Raw genomic sequence first — 16,262 nt, forward strand, 5'->3', positions numbered from 1 at the left:
TTGAAATATTTCCTTGAAACGAGGACTAAACTAAATGGATAATAGCAAATGCTTCACATGCCAATAATTCTACCAATGGTAGCTAAAAAGTCTTATCATGTTCTTTATTGTATTGTCTTTTTTTAATTTTCTAAATACAAAAAAAATAATATACAACCTAATACATTTTTATAATAAATGGATCACTATACAATAATTATAAACTCAATCAATAACCAAATATCAATAAAATATCAAAATTATATATATTGATATATATAAAAACAATCTATCTATTGAACAAATATAATAATTTATTAAAATTAATATTTATGATAATTAATAATTAAATATACAACATTTCTTAATAAATTTTAAATATTATTTATCTATTATTTATAAATTATTTAATAAAAAACTAATTGCCTTTAAATATTTGAAAGATAGATTAAAAAAATACTTTACACGGAAAGCTTAGAATAAAAATAAACAATTAATAAACTATCAGTCTAGCAATTACCATTAAATCATTCAATTTAAGATGAAAAAATATTATGGCATTATTTGGTGGGCATCAACAGGCTAGAAGTGTGAGCAAGCGGTGGAAACCTTTGACCACGCTCTCTTCATCGCCCCTCACCACCATTCCTTTCTCCACCTCACATTCCCCGTACATAATGCTGCCATATATGCACCATTTCCGTGCAGCGAGGCATTCAGAATGTTGGGTGAAAACACCTATCCATGTCCATTTACCCTCTTCCATATCCCAACCTCTGAACGCACTAATATTCCTATCATTGCGCCAACTAATATTCAATCGCATAAATGAATTGCGTTTTATTACCAAACATAGCATCATTGCATTGCCATCAGAGGGATGGTTCAAGAGCTCAAACTCAATATTCTTGTTATAGCTGATAATTTCTTCATTAGCAAAGGAGTGGACGACAGAGAGTTTAGGAAAGGCTTGAGAGCTCAAAAATGACCCCGCACCAGCAACCGCCTTTGTAAATATTGTTATATCTTCCGGCCATTTCTGTCCAAAACGGAAAGCAAACATTCATCATGATAATGAAATGAACAAAGATTAGAATTATATATTTTTGGTAAGATTTATTACCTGAATTGTTTGAATGCAAGGCAACACAGCTGATTTCTTCTTTGCTATGAGTTGAACACTTGTCAGTCTTTGCACGTTCTCCCAGCTTTCTATGTCCGACACCTCCCAACATTTACCACCATCTATCTCAAGCCTCTCCAATGATGTGCAGTGTTGTAAACCTTGTATTGTCTCAACTTTGTTGCGACCACCTAGTCTAAAAACTTTCAGCGAAACCAATTTATCAAACCTTGGAAGTTTTTCCAAATTTGGACAGTATCTTAGCCACAGGTATTGAAGGCTTACTATGCCACCAATACCACTTATTTTCCTTAGCAATCTACAATTCTCGATCAAGATATCCTCCACTGTTGTTGGTAGAGTGTTGACCTCCGTTAAATAGTTGTTACAATAGAGTGTGAGAATTTTAAGGTGGGGACAACAGTCTTTAGAAATTGTAATCTTTGACACACTTGTCTCCCCCAGCTCTATTTTCTTGAGATTGTTCCCCAAAAATGTCTGCCCAAAATCCAATTCGCCCATTGGGCAATTAACTATTTTCAGAGTCCAAAGATTAATCAACTGCTTCAATGATTTTGGTAAAGAGAGAACTTTTAAATTCCTTAATGACAATTGCTCTAAAAGAGTAAGGCTCCCCATAGAGTCTGGAAATGACTGTACGTGGAAACACCCTTTATCTGGACATATCTCCATCACTCTCAACTTGCTGAGTTGACCGATGTTAATTGGGAGCCCCCTTAACCTCGTCCCCTCTAAATAGAGCTCACTCAAAGAGACCTGATTTGTGATATGACGAGGCAACTCCTCCAATTGCGTGCACTGATTAAGATTCAAGTACTGTAGCTTTGTCATGTTTTCCAAGATGTCTGATTGTAAGGTGAGATGCTCACATCTCTGTAAATCAAAATGTTGCAAAAGTGTGAGCTGCTTACAAGAATCTGGCAACATCTTTAATGCAATGCAACCACTCAAATCTAGATGTCGCGGGTCTCTTAAATGGCCAAAACAACTAGGCAGTTATAATAGACTTTCACAGCTTTGCAACTGTAGGTGCTCCAGTGATTGAAAACAAAATTCCTCTGGCAGACTCTTCACATTGCCCCTAGATAGGGATATCTTCTTGAGATTCCTGAGATATGCTATGGACTTCGGAATTTCTTTTAATTTAGGGCAAGAAGATACAACCAACACTCTTAACCGTTCTGGAGCCTACAACCAATTTTGTATTCAAATAAGGGGAAGGTGGAGACTGCAAAGAATATTTAATTCAGATTATGAGGATTGGAGAGAACCCTAGAGAAAAGATAGTTACCTCCACTCCATCCTTCCACAAGCCAACTATCTCAGGGCAATCATAAAGTTCTAAAACTCTTAAATTTTTCAACCGGAGCCATGATGGATGATTTCTATGAGTAATTCTGGTGCAGCTTAGCCATGCCAACTCTCTTGATAATTTGGCAATGTGCAAATTGTTCCCAGAGTTTTCTTCTATCACAAGAATTTTTAATCCGTAAGGGAAAGCTCTTCTAATCATTTTGAAGCCACGAAGCCATATGCTTGTATTCAAAAAGGAATTAGGAAAGTTGTGAACGTCATTATTTGCTGGGTTCAATATCATTCCTCTTATCTGGATTCAGAAAAACAAAAGCAACATACTTAAAATGGAACCAAGTATAACATATTATCTAACAAACAAACAAAATTTAAACAAGTTTCAATGCCATGATTTCTTATTTCTAGCAGCATAGAAAATAAATTATTAACCTTACTTCCTCTTGTTTGATAATCAATGTAAGTTGATTAGGAGACCATAGACGATGAGGTACAAGAGTTCTTGCAATTTCCCTACCTAAATCTCTTAGGTGGTCATGCATTCTTATCTCGTTCTTATGAATAACTTCAACAAGACACTTATTCACAAGCCTCTCCCAACCCCACAGACCACTCCAACCTGATCCTTCCCAAACTGAGATAGCAATTGTCTTGTTTTTGCCAATGAAAAAACAAGCTACATCTAAGAACATTTGTTGCTCTTCTTTATCTAAAGCATCATACCTCACTCTCAACCTATTTATAATGTCATCTGGCAATATTCTAGAAATCTTATGTAATACATCCTCCCACAAATCTTTATTAGACCAACCATGAAGCTGACCTCCAAGCACCTTTAAAGACAAGGGTAACCCATTGCTAGCACATACAAATTTTTCAACCAAATCTTCAAACCCCGACAATGGAGAAGATTTCAGGAATGCATGCCAACAAAAACGCTGCTTGGCATGAGACTGATTCATTGATTTCATTACGTAAATGCAAGAGATGCCACAAACCTTGAGAACTTCCTTGTCCCGTGTTGTGACAATGATCAAACTCCCAGAAGCAAGGCTAGCCTTTCCCGGCAATAGAATTTCTAGTTGATCCCTATGATCCACGTCATCCAAAATGATAAATACAGGAAGAGATGTCAAATAATTAGAGAGAATCATCTTACCCTGCTCTATATTGTCAAATGGTTGATCACTAAATTTAAACCCAAAATCTTCAAGGAGTTGTCTCTGCTTTATGTGCAATTCGTTTTTGCTTGCAGCAGTTCTAACATCAAAAACAAAACTAGATTTTTCTATAGATGAACATTTTTTATTATATAATTCTTTTGCCAAAGTGGTCTTCCCAGATCCACCCATACCCCAAATTCCTACAAGCTGAACATTAGAATGATTTTTTGCAGATTCGCTATTTTTCATTTCAAATTCTGCTACGGCTTCTTTAAGACCCACAGGATGTGTTGCAACCTCTAATGGTCCTCTTTTCATTATTTTCAATACACGATTCACAATATTCTTCAACACCCTTTGCTTTTGCTTTTGCTCCTCTCTAAACAATGATGAAACATGGTTTTTGGATGAGAAAAAAGCCAAGAAACATCAATAAACAGTAATGATTAAATCAAAGATAAGTATATCTTAAAAAAAAGAGAAATATTGCATGCAGGAAGCGAAAAGTACAATAAGAAACGTACAGAAGAGAGTTGTGTTGCGTACTCATTATCATTGACGATTTCGCCCTCATAAAATGACACATTGTAGAGTGCCTTCTTCCACTCCTCAAACTTGTCTACATATCTACCCTTCTCTTGATACTCCGTAAACGAAGATTCGTAGTTTCCTTTCAAATGGCGGAGATGAGCACGTTGAACGTGGTAGAAAATAGGAATAATAGGTGTGCCAGTCTTGAGCATAAAAGATAGCTCGGCAAGACACCAAGGCGATTTTGTTTATTTCTCAGAAAATATAGCTATATGAAGAGAAGCCATGGACATTGCTTGTTGTAGTTCTGTGGGGAAGAAATCCCCCAACTGAAGATCGTCGGAATCAAGAAAGATCTTGAGACCCATAGCATGGAGGGCATTGTGGATATCTCTGGCAAGCTTGTCTTTTACATCGGGTCCGCGATGATTAATAAAAATATAATAGGGCGACTTCTGCAATGGTGATGCAGATGTAGCAGAAGTAGATGCACATGCAGGTGGGTATAGTGGAGCAAGGCCAACAAAAGCATTTACAAACTCAATCTCTGGTTGAACAGAAGTTGAAGCCATGGAATCGGATTCAACACAGGAAAGCAATTGAAGCAGGGGCGATGCTGTGGAAGTGAAAGTGCTCAACTTGGTAGTGTAGAGAGAAACAGAGGAGTTATATAAAAAAATTTAAATGGGTGAAAGGAAATATCCCCATAAACAAGAAGATTGCCCAAATTGAATCGAACAGCTGGCGTCCCAACGACGGATTTACCTATTTCAAATGGCTTAGAAAAAATCGACTCTCACTCCTTGTAAACATTCTTTAGTTTTGGACATTGTCAAATGAACTTTGTTCAAACCTCTTTGTCACCATGAAGGTCGTTTATTGATAAGATGAGTTTATCTCGATTTTTTTCACGTAATACGCTAGACCGGAACTTCTTTTACGATTAGGTCAACAAAATCTTCCGACCGCCATGTATATGGCCATCGTTTGTTTGTTTTTAACGACAAACAAGTTCAAAAGCTGCCCGTTACTGGATGAGCATATTCCTCTTCATAGGCAGACAATAGGATAAAACAGGTCTTTATTCTAGATGGCTCCGCGGTCGTCTTAGTACCAGTCTAACTTGGACTAGGGAGACAGTTGAATATTTTCTAAGGGAAACCTCGTTGGCAAGGAAACATTGGGACTGACAATGGCGTATGGGTGAAAGCGTTCGTCTCGATAATATCCAAGGCAGGGGGCTTATATGAAGTTTATAATTGAATTTTTTTTTTGCATAGTAGAATTCTTTTTTAAAGGTTTGTAGATTCGAGCAGCTGAAATTGGGGTAGGTTAAAAATTGTTGTATCAGTTTTAAAAATAATATTTCTTGCATTTATGAATCATTTTGAAGTTTCAGATTTTTATTCAAAAAAATTTAAAGAGAAAATGATGTTTATTATTTATATATTCTATTTATGCATTTACAATTCATTTCACTAATTTCTTTTAATTTTGAAGCTTGTCAATGGGCTTTTGGTCTACTGGTGAAGTTGAATGGCTCCAAATGAGTCCACCAGGGATCAAGTCTTGCTAAGTGCAAGGCTCTGACATCATAAGGGATGAGGCTGGGAACGTGCCCTAGACGAATTTGACGGAATGGATAGCCCTCAATCCTTGGCTCTTAGCCGAAGAGGTTCAGCGTATTGGCTCGTGGCCCCATATCAGTTGGAAAAAAATACTTTGTGAAGGCCCTCGCTGGGATGGCAACTCACGGGCTTCATGCCCTTGCTGGGCTGTTGTGCTCGCAAGTCTAGACCTCCATCAAAAAAAAAAATTGAAGCTTAAAGTTTAAGTTGAATTGCACTTGTAAATTAATGAGACCACCACTTTTAAGTATTCTTAAAACATCTTAACACCACCTAGTGAGTTTTTTAAGAAAGCCCCATCAATGGGAGCCCAACCTTACGAATACTTCTTGTTTACAAGACAAGAGGCATGAGGAGGGGTACATAGACTATAAGGAGAATGCAATCTATTCAAGAATTTAGAAGTAAGGACAACATCATTAATGAGATTAACATCAGGGAAGGAAAGTAGCAATAGGATTAGACTTAAACCAAATCTTAATCTCTCACTAAAATCTTTAATTTGGATGCCAAACAAATGCATCGATTGACTAATAGTGGTACAATTAAAATTTAATTCACCAAATCTTACATACCTTCCTAATAGTAGGGGAGAGAGCCTAGTGGTGGTGCAAGCTCCTATTGTAAGCATAAGAGTTCGGACCCCAGTTTTTAATAAACTATTCATTAAAGCTAAGCAATGAAAACCACCATTTTTAAAAGATATAGTTTATCAGATTAAAACAAAAGTACCTATTTACTTACGTAAAGTTCCAATCAATATTTTGCTAATAAATTTCCACTTTTTCATATACAGGTGATTGTCACAACATCTAATTTTTATTTTAAATATATACATAATTTTACAAAAATAGTGATATGACATGAACAAGTTGAGTTTATATTTCACCTATGTTTGACATGATAATTGTCCAATTTGCAAATACATATAACAAGAGTATAAATATAACTATTTCTCATATCAAGCCTACTAGATTCCACCATGCCCAAATACTCCCTCGTTTACTACACATAAACTTTGCCATACCTAAAAAATACTTCTCATACTCACCATTTCATGTAGTCTTGGACAAGACTCTCTAGCAAATTTAATGAAAATTATAGGCATTTAAGGTTTACATCAATACAAGATCTAAAGAAAAGTATTCCTAGATAGAATAACCAAACTCTGTGGACTTAATTTTAATGCCTCCACACCAACCGGAAGACCACATGTAGTTGATTACACCATTCATAGATTATTGATTTAAATTGATATTAGATTATATCCACATAACTTTAACGTGATTTGCTTTTCATTTACTACATGTATCGTATCTTTAAACAATTAATGCACTCAAAACATGAAAAATAAAAGTACAATGAAGGAGGCCATATGTAAATATGTTTAATGATTTACACACCAATATATCTTTACATATTATCAAGAATTCGACAAGGCCTTGGGAACGGTCTAGACATATAGCCATCTGAAACTTACGAAATTTTTTCAAACCATGAAACTTATTATCTTTCAGGGTAGTATCAAATAAAACAAGATGTCAACTAAAAATTAAATATAGAGAACCAGAGTGGGTTCTAATAGAAGTAATCTTAGCTCAAGGGAAAAACAAAAAACAACCAAATAAAATGGTGATCATAGTTTCAAATGTTTTGAAATAGATTTTGCATGCCAAGCATTATACATTAACGCATATTTCTTTTAGGCTCTTCTTAGCTTCTTTTTCTTCTTGGTACAAAACCCTAAAGATTCAAATCTCATATGTGAACTCAACCAATTTTTTTACCAAACTTCATAAAATGGTAATTTTATAATACAGAATATATAAAATGGACTGATGCAAATGGTATGCTTCCCATATAAACTTATTCTATTGCGAACCCCTTAAAAAAAAAATTAAAAAGAAAATAACCATTTTAATTACATTTATTCATAAAAATGCCAATTTTACAACAGTACCCCACAAAAATTTGACATCCTCCCCATGCAAATAGTATTCTTCCAATGTAAATTTTATTCTACTACAAACCCACCCAAAAAAAAATCCATATTAGTGCTTTTTATATCTACTCAATACAATAGGCTTTCTTCCAAAGTAAAATCTACAATAAACACAAAAAATTGCCTTTTTTTAAATTAAAAAAAATAAACAAAGATTATTGTAGTACCAATTTTATCTAAAAGATTTTGACATGTGAAAGTTTTGGAGCTTATTTTTTTCTAGGTATGGGTATGCAAACTTAACTCTTTCATTTTACTCTTATTTTGAGGTGCATTTGAGTCTTGAATGATTATGCATCTCAAAATATGTAGGACTCATAAGTCTTCATGTAAAGTAAATATTTTGACACGCATGCATGAAAGTAAACATAATCTAAAAATAAGCATGCAATCATATTACATTAGTAGTAATGAATAAACCCTAAAAAGATTATGTGTATCTATAGAATGATAAATCCAGATGAGTGGATATGAGCTAGATATAATAGATAGTTTAGGAATGTTTCCCTTAGCATTGTTGAGTGATGGTGAAGTAACCCTCAATAACCAATAAGCCCTAAATAGATACAATGACATGACATTATGACAAAGGGGAAGCTCAATGCTCCCAAATAGAAAGATATGTTTTATGAAGACATGGTATGTAAAGAGGAAGAGTGATGCATCCAAATGGGAAGACTCAATTGCCCCTAATGAGATCAAGAGGATGACATATCATACTCCCAATTATAATAAAGGTATAAAATGTGATAGCCTAATGTGATAAAAGAAAACAAGCATAGCTCTCATGTAATTAAAGGAAATATGTAATACCTCACAATCTTTCATTATGTCAAAAAAGAACATTATCTAGATCAACCCCTTTGAGTGTGTATGAAGATTGAAAATAGAAAGCAAATTCTTAAATGAACCTTTGTTACTCTTTTTAGTGCACAAATTTGTCTTTAAATGTTCTATAGATAACACTTCAATGTGGGGATATTTGGTTTTTAAATTAAATGTGATTTAAATATCTTCAACTTTTAGCACATAACATTAAATCACACAAACATGTCTTTGGTTTCAGTCTAAGATGGAATTTTAGAAGAAATTAGTAAAATAATTAATTTTTAAATTTGATTTAGAGAGAAATAATTTTGCAAATGCAAGGAAATCCTCATGATTACAAACCTACCTTGGAGCGAATGATAGGTCAAATAAGAGTGCATAACAGTTATGTTTTCATAAAGTGGGCATGGACGTGTTAATCAAACAAATATGAAAAATGTATAAGGATGTGAGGACATTAGGATTAGATAGTACAAAGTGTAGAAATGTGTATATAGAGAGTTAGATAAAGGATACGTTAAAAGTCCAACTTTGAGCAAGATAGTACTATTTTGTCACCATTGAATATGTATCGAAGCATTTCCTCATAAAAAAACTAAAATAATAACATTGATATCTAAATTTTACAATTGCAAATATTTCACATTCCAATAATTCTACCAATAACTACTAAAACTTCTTATTATGTTACTAAGTTTTTGTATTTTATTTTTTATTTTTTAAATTAAAAAAAAAAAATTAATACATTTTTTTATGAATTAATCAACTCAATCAATAATCAAATATCTATACAATATCTGAATTGTCTAATCAATTAAAGAAACATAAATATTTTGATAAATCTTAAATAAAGAAAATCTATCTATTAAACAAATAGAACAATATATTAAAATTAGTAATTTATTAAAAAAGTTCATGCTTCCGAAATGTTGAGCCCTTCAGGTCTGCAAAAATTTGCTATGTTTACAGCCGCTGCCTCTGCTTGGGTACTTCCGCTGATGACGGCGTCTCTCCTGGCATTGCTTCATAAGCAAAAAAAAATTCAAACACTCACAAATCTTGCGCTACGGTGAGACACTCCCGTGCTCTAGCTTGGCATGTGGCTCATCTGGCTCGTATCCCTTGCTGCGCCCTAACCATATCTCCATTCAATGGTTTAATTGTTTATGGCCTAGTCTTCTGGAACTTCACAGTTGGATCTTTGTTTCCTAGAAGCCTCTTATAATAGGATCCATAGAGATATACCCCTGCGCCAGTGGTTCTTTTTATTGCAATTTTTGAATGTGAAAAAATCAAGATGAAATACTTCATGTAAAATATTGGATCTGGGGACAAGATGTCGTCATGCTTGAAACATGGCACCCCAGCTTTGATCCTGCAACCGATTCTCTCATGGTTAAACCAGTCTGGGTTATCTTTCTAATCTTCCATTCCAATGTTTGTTTAATGTATGCTTCGAGGCCATCGGCATTATGCTTGGTTATATCTTGGTGGTTGATCATGTCACATCTAATTTCACACACATGGCTTTTTCTCGCATTTTAGTGGATCTTGATACTTCCAAGGCTCTTCTTGTAGACATTACATTCAAAGTTGTTGAATGCAGTTGGTCTCAAACATTGGACCATAAAGGTCTGTTGTTTTAAAGTCATCGTTGTTTCACCAAATGACATATTGCCATAGTTTACCCACATTCCAAATTAAACACAGGTCTCTAGGCCACTTGGTTTAGAGATGACATGCTACAACATTATATCATGGATGTTCTTCTAAAGGAATCTCAGCCTAAGTCAGATAAAATTTGACGCTCAAAAAAACCTATGCTATCTTGAAGAAACCACTCTCAATTATTGAGGAGTTTGTGACCCCTAAGCAATGCCATAAATCACAGCTGAGTGATGTTGTTGATCTAGCAAAATAATCCTATAGAGAAGCAAATGGCTAATACAATTGATCAATCTTCTTCACCTCCCTTGAGTGGAAAGTGGTGCAAAGGAGAAAGAAAGAAAATCTAAAAAAAAAAATGCATTGATCCATAGGAAAATAAATAAAATTACTTTACATAGAAAACTTAAAATAAAAATAAATAATTTATGAATTGGCAATCTAATAATTACCATTAAATCATTCACTTTAAAAAGGAAAAATATAATAGCATTATTTGGTCACTATCAACTTGCTAGAAGCCCGAGTAAGCGGCGGAAACCCTCGACCACACTCTCTTCTTCGCCCCTCATAACCATCCTTTCTCCACTTCACATTTCCCGTTCATATCACTTTCATATATCTAAGCACTTATGCTCCCTAGCAATCCACAAAACGTGATTGAGACATTCTCTACTGTTATTGGTAGAGTGTCAACCTCCATTAAATGGTCATTATTATAGAGTCTGAGAATTTTAAGGTGGGAACATTCTCTAGCAATTTTTAATTTAATTAAGGGGAAGATAAAGATTGCAAAGAATATTTTATTCAAAATACAAAGATTGGAGATAACTATAGAGGAAAGATACTTCCTTCCACTCCATCCTTCCACAAGCCAACCATATTATGGCATCCATAAAGTTCTAAAACTCTTAAATTTGTCAATGGCATCCATGATGGAAGATTTCTACAAGCAATTCCAGTACACCTAAGCCATGCCAACTCTCTTGATAATTTGGCAATGTGTAGATTGTTCTCAAAGTGTTCTCCTACCACAAAAACCTTTAATCTATAAAGGAAAGGTCTTCTATTTATTTTGAAGCCACAAAGCCACATGCTTGAATTGAAAGGGGAATCAGGAAACTTGTGAAGGTCAATAGTTGTTGCATCCAATATCATTCCTCTTATCTGGATAGAGAAAGGAAAAAGGAAAAAGCTCAAAAATTGAATGAGATAAACATAAAATTTGATAAACAGACAAACTAAACAAGTTTCAATGCCATGAATTGTCATTTTCAGGATTATAGAAAATAAATTATTCAACTCACCTCCTCTTGTTTTTTAATCACCAAGGAGACCACAAACAATGAGGTAAAAGAGTACTTGCAATTTCCCTACCTAAATCTCTTAGGTGATCATGTATTCTTATTTGATTCTCATGAACAAGTTCAACAAGACACTTATTTGCAAGCCTCTCCCAACCCCATAGACCACTCCACCCTGATCCTTCCCATACTGCAATAGCGGTCATCTTATCTTCACCAATGAAGAAACAAGCTACATCCAAGAACATTTGTTTCTCTTCTATATCTAAAGAACCATAGCTCACCCTCGACCTATTTATAATATCATTGGGCAATATTCTAGAAATTTTATCGATTAGATCCTTCCATAAATTTTTATTAAAGCACCCATAAAGCTGATCTCCAAGCACCTTTAAAGATAACGATAACCTATTGCTAAGATTTATAAATTTTTCAACAAGATTTTCAAACCCTAATAGATGAGAAGGTTGTAAGAATGCATACCAACAAAAAAGCTACTTGCCATGAAACTAATTCATTGATTTCATTTCATAAATGCAAGAGATACCCCAAACCTTGAGAACTTCCTTGTCTCGTGTTGTGACAATGATCAAACTCCCAGATACAAGGCTACTCTTTCCCAGTAGTAAAACTTCTAGCTGATCTCTATGAACCACGTCATGCAAAATGACAAATACAAGAAGAGATCTCCAAAATGACAAATACAGGAAGAGATTTCTAGGCAGCCACTCCTAGATTTGCCCCTTTATGATTGTATTTTTTATCACCTCATGATATTGATGTACATACTAATATTCTTTTGAGCATTTTGATATGATGCTATGTACACACTAATATATTTTTGATAGTGATGATTATGGTCTCCTTGTGATGTACTTTTTATTGTTGATATGATATCTAGGGACTTTGGATAGTTATTCTTTCTTTTGATTCATTCTGACATGTATCAGTGGTTTTCCTTTGGATTGACATGGGTCACACATGCATGATGATATGGGGCTAGATATGCTTATACATGATATGGATGCATTTATTTTGATGATCTAGATGTTTATATGTATGATTTTGTGCAGATGATATATATGTGATGTATGTGATGACATGATTATATGATGATGTGATCTATATGTTTTGAAGGTGATATATGCCTATGTGATGATTTTGATTACATGCTTATGTATGCAAATGATGATTTATGCAATGCATATGGATATGTGCTATGGTGTGGATATGTGATAAATGAATGCTTTATCCTACTTAATGATGCATAAAGGAATTAATTATGCCAAGCATAATTCGCCTTATTGCATCATCATAGCTTCAGACCTGCAATACGACTTCTCTCATAGTCTCTCTCAACACTTGGGACTCTTTTGCATTCTCCTTTACTAACATCCAAGGGATAGGCTTCAAATGCTTTTAAAGCCCACTTACACTTAAAGGTATACAATTACAAACTCTTTATGCATACATCAATCTCCTAAAATTTCTTATTTCCATCCAAGAGAAATTCTAATTTATCCTCCAATATCCTCCCAAGAGAAGTTCTAATTCCTCCCAAATCAAATAGATTACATTTACAAGTTAAAATTTCTCCTTTATATACACTTTTACGTTCTATATAAGAGTTAACAAAATATTTCCTCAATCTCCTAAATTAAGCCCCCTATAATCTTTTAAAAATTAGAGTTATAAGTTTTAATGGCTCCACTTAAATGAAGCCCCTTATATCATTATTGTATTACAATTTTAAGTTTGCATGAATAAAGGGTTTAATGCCATTTGAGGGGCTCAAACCCTATACTTATAGCCCACCTTTCAACTTGTAAGAAAATTAACATTGTTTGCCCAATGATTCCTCCGAGGTCGTTGGTTCAAACCTGCTCAACCTCTCATGTCCCTTGTTCCTCTAATTGTAGTTTTGAATACAGTTTAAGCCAAAATTAACCTGCAAACGGAGGAGGGTCTAACGGTAGAAACTCTTGTTGGAATGGGGAGGTTAAGCATTCTAACCTTTCCCACGTGTACTTTGAACAAATTGCCAAAATGAAACCCACAACCCGAGAAGAAAGAGGCGCCACGTGGCATCCATTATTTGACCAACTTTGACACATGTCACCAGATAATTAGTCCACGTCATAACACACCAAGTCAACTACCATATCATCATGTCTCATCATTGTGCCACATCATCGTATGACCTGCCACGTGTCCCACTCTGGTGGTTCCACGTCAGCAAGATGATGTCATCATTTGTACATAGTCAACCTTCTTTTTGGAAACTTTGACTGGCCATATCTCGAAAAATATGGACTATGATTGACGTGATTCAAATTGCATCAGAATTGTCTCAACGAGCTCTCCGCTCTAATGTTGGTTTCATCTGATTTTGAATCTGTGAATTTGTTAGGTCTTGTGAATCCTCCTGGATCAGGAAGGGAGGTAAAATCAATGGCCCTTGTCCTCAAAACATTAGATGACCAAAGGCCATTAACTTTTTGTAAGGAAAAAAATTTACAGTTTGCCATCTCTTAGCCATCTCCCTATTGGTCAATTGACAAATAAAAATTACACAAGCTTGAAGGGAAAGGAGGCAAAATCAAGGGCATCTACCTTCTTAATTAACATCAAATGACTAAATGCCTTTTAATTTTACGAAACAAAAATATAATAGTTTTTGATCTCTCACTCCTCTCCCAATTGGTGAAGTCACTCAATGACCAAAGAAAATTTGAGGATCCTCATCCTTCTATTGTCAAACAAACACATAAGTTCTTTCATTTCGCTAAACATCACAAAATTTAATGGTTACTTAGTAATCAGCCCTTATCTTGCTAACATTAGATGACCTTCATAAAAATCGAGCAATTCACCAAATTATCGTTTGCCCTCCCTTTCACCTTCAATGTTAACTCATGGTGCTCTTGCCTAACTTACGGTACTCAAGTTTTGATGTTGTGGACTACTCTGCAATTCCTTGCATCAGTTTCATTGTTGAACATGGTCTTGAACAAAAAAAAATCAAATAATATATTGTAATACTGATCCTTGGCGTTTGAAATATATGTTGATGCTCTGCAAAAGAAGGATGTTAGAAAAACTTGTGGTGAGGCAACACACACACGAGAAACACACAAGAGACAAGGAGTTAGTGTTAATCAACTAAAGATTATTCTAAACAGGCATATCAAGAGAGACACTATAAACAAAATAGAGCATTTGACAATAAAAGCAAATACAACAAGGCATCTCCAAATGTCTTCCACCATGCTTGTAGTTTTTCCTCCCTTGTTCCTCTCCTCTCCAAGTTTCCAAATGAGTGTAGCTCGCAACATCTTTTTGCACTATGGATGTCTTATGGAGATTTAAGATTGAAATGATTTAAACTATGATATGCAAGTGTAAAACAAACTAATTATGACATGCTATGAAATGAACTAAGATTTATTTTAGTCCAAAATGACAATATATGAGTGATTTATGTTAAAATTCTCTTCTCTAAAATTGGCTATAAGTTAAATGCATACATGTTTTCAGGATCTGGATTATGAAGAAATGAGCTCTATTTATAGGTAAAATGGAGAAATGGATGGTTACGATTGAGTAATCTCAACAAGGGTCAGGATTGAATGGTTTAAGATCCATGTGAGGGCTTTCAACCCAATCCCAGGAAGACAAGTGTCAACATGGGATGGGTTGAGAACAGAGGGAAAAAGCATTAAATGCTTGACATGACCTGAGGATTAACTTGGGAGGTAGGGTTAATGTTGAGTTGAGTGAATAAATTCATTATTCAAGGATTAATACTTTTATCCAATGGATAAACTCTTGTGCAAGAGTTAGTGAGGATAACCGTGGTCAAAGCAATAAATGTTTGAAGAGACGCATGGGTTACATGAGGGTTGAGTTAGAGGTCAAAGTCTCTAACCATGGGTGCAAGTGGATTTAACCATAAATGGTTATGTAAGAGCCTTTAATGGTTTGGAAGACTTTAGAAGTTAACCATTTGAAGATATAAAGCCTTAAATGCTTTTCAAAGACTTTGAGGGCTTTGAGAAGTGACTCCAAGTTGCTCAGGAATGTCACAATATTTAGGGGATGGATTAAGCTAATTAGGGAGGGGTTAGAAGAGTCTAGAAGGGGATTTAGGATTGCAAGTGGATTTGGTGGGTGAAGGAAAATAGGATTTTTATTAAAATAAAATTCATTTATTTCAACAAATAGGTGCAACTTGCATTTTTAGGAGAATGCAAGTTGGAGGGAATTAATGATTTAAATAAATGTTTTATTATTTATTTAAAAGAGTAAAGGGGATTAAATTAAATAAATAGGTTTTATTCATTTAATTGATTGTGAATTTGGTTTAATGAATTAATTAAAATAAACTGAATAGTTTATTTAATTAATAGGAGAATGATTTGAAGAGGAATTAATTAAATGTTAATTTAATTAATTATTGGCTAGTGGGATTATTAATCAAATAAATAGCAAATATTCATTTAATTAAAATGGACAAATTTATGTGACTACATGTGCCCTTCTTTGAGATGGTGTAGTTTATCGCGTCGTTTCAAAGAAAGAAAATTAGGTGTGAAGAAATATGCCCCATAAATGTTAATTTAATGAGTGGTATGCCCCCTCGAGAGATGAGCCGAAAATTTCAAAAAATCGGGCGATCTCTCGAAAAAGAACGAAAATTGGTGGGGA

At 34.4% G+C, this 16,262-nt stretch overlaps 1 protein-coding gene across 1 annotated transcript; it reads right to left on the reverse strand.

Moving 5' to 3' along the window:
- Window positions 1-553: 553 nt before the first annotated feature.
- Window positions 554-4,340, reverse strand: LOC131028824 (disease resistance protein RPV1-like). Its single transcript, XM_057959172.2, has 5 exons — window positions 4,108-4,340; window positions 2,872-3,976; window positions 2,415-2,729; window positions 1,103-1,996; window positions 554-1,018 (listed from the first exon to the last, which is right to left on the reverse strand). Exons 1-5 carry the CDS (start codon window positions 4,338-4,340, stop codon window positions 554-556), a joined length of 3,012 nt encoding a protein of 1,003 aa, XP_057815155.2.
- Between the last annotated feature and the right edge of the window lie 11,922 nt (window positions 4,341-16,262).

The sequence above is a fragment of the Cryptomeria japonica genome, chromosome 5 (assembly GCF_030272615.1).
Source record: "Cryptomeria japonica chromosome 5, Sugi_1.0, whole genome shotgun sequence".
Classification (NCBI taxonomy): domain Eukaryota; kingdom Viridiplantae; phylum Streptophyta; class Pinopsida; order Cupressales; family Cupressaceae; genus Cryptomeria; species Cryptomeria japonica.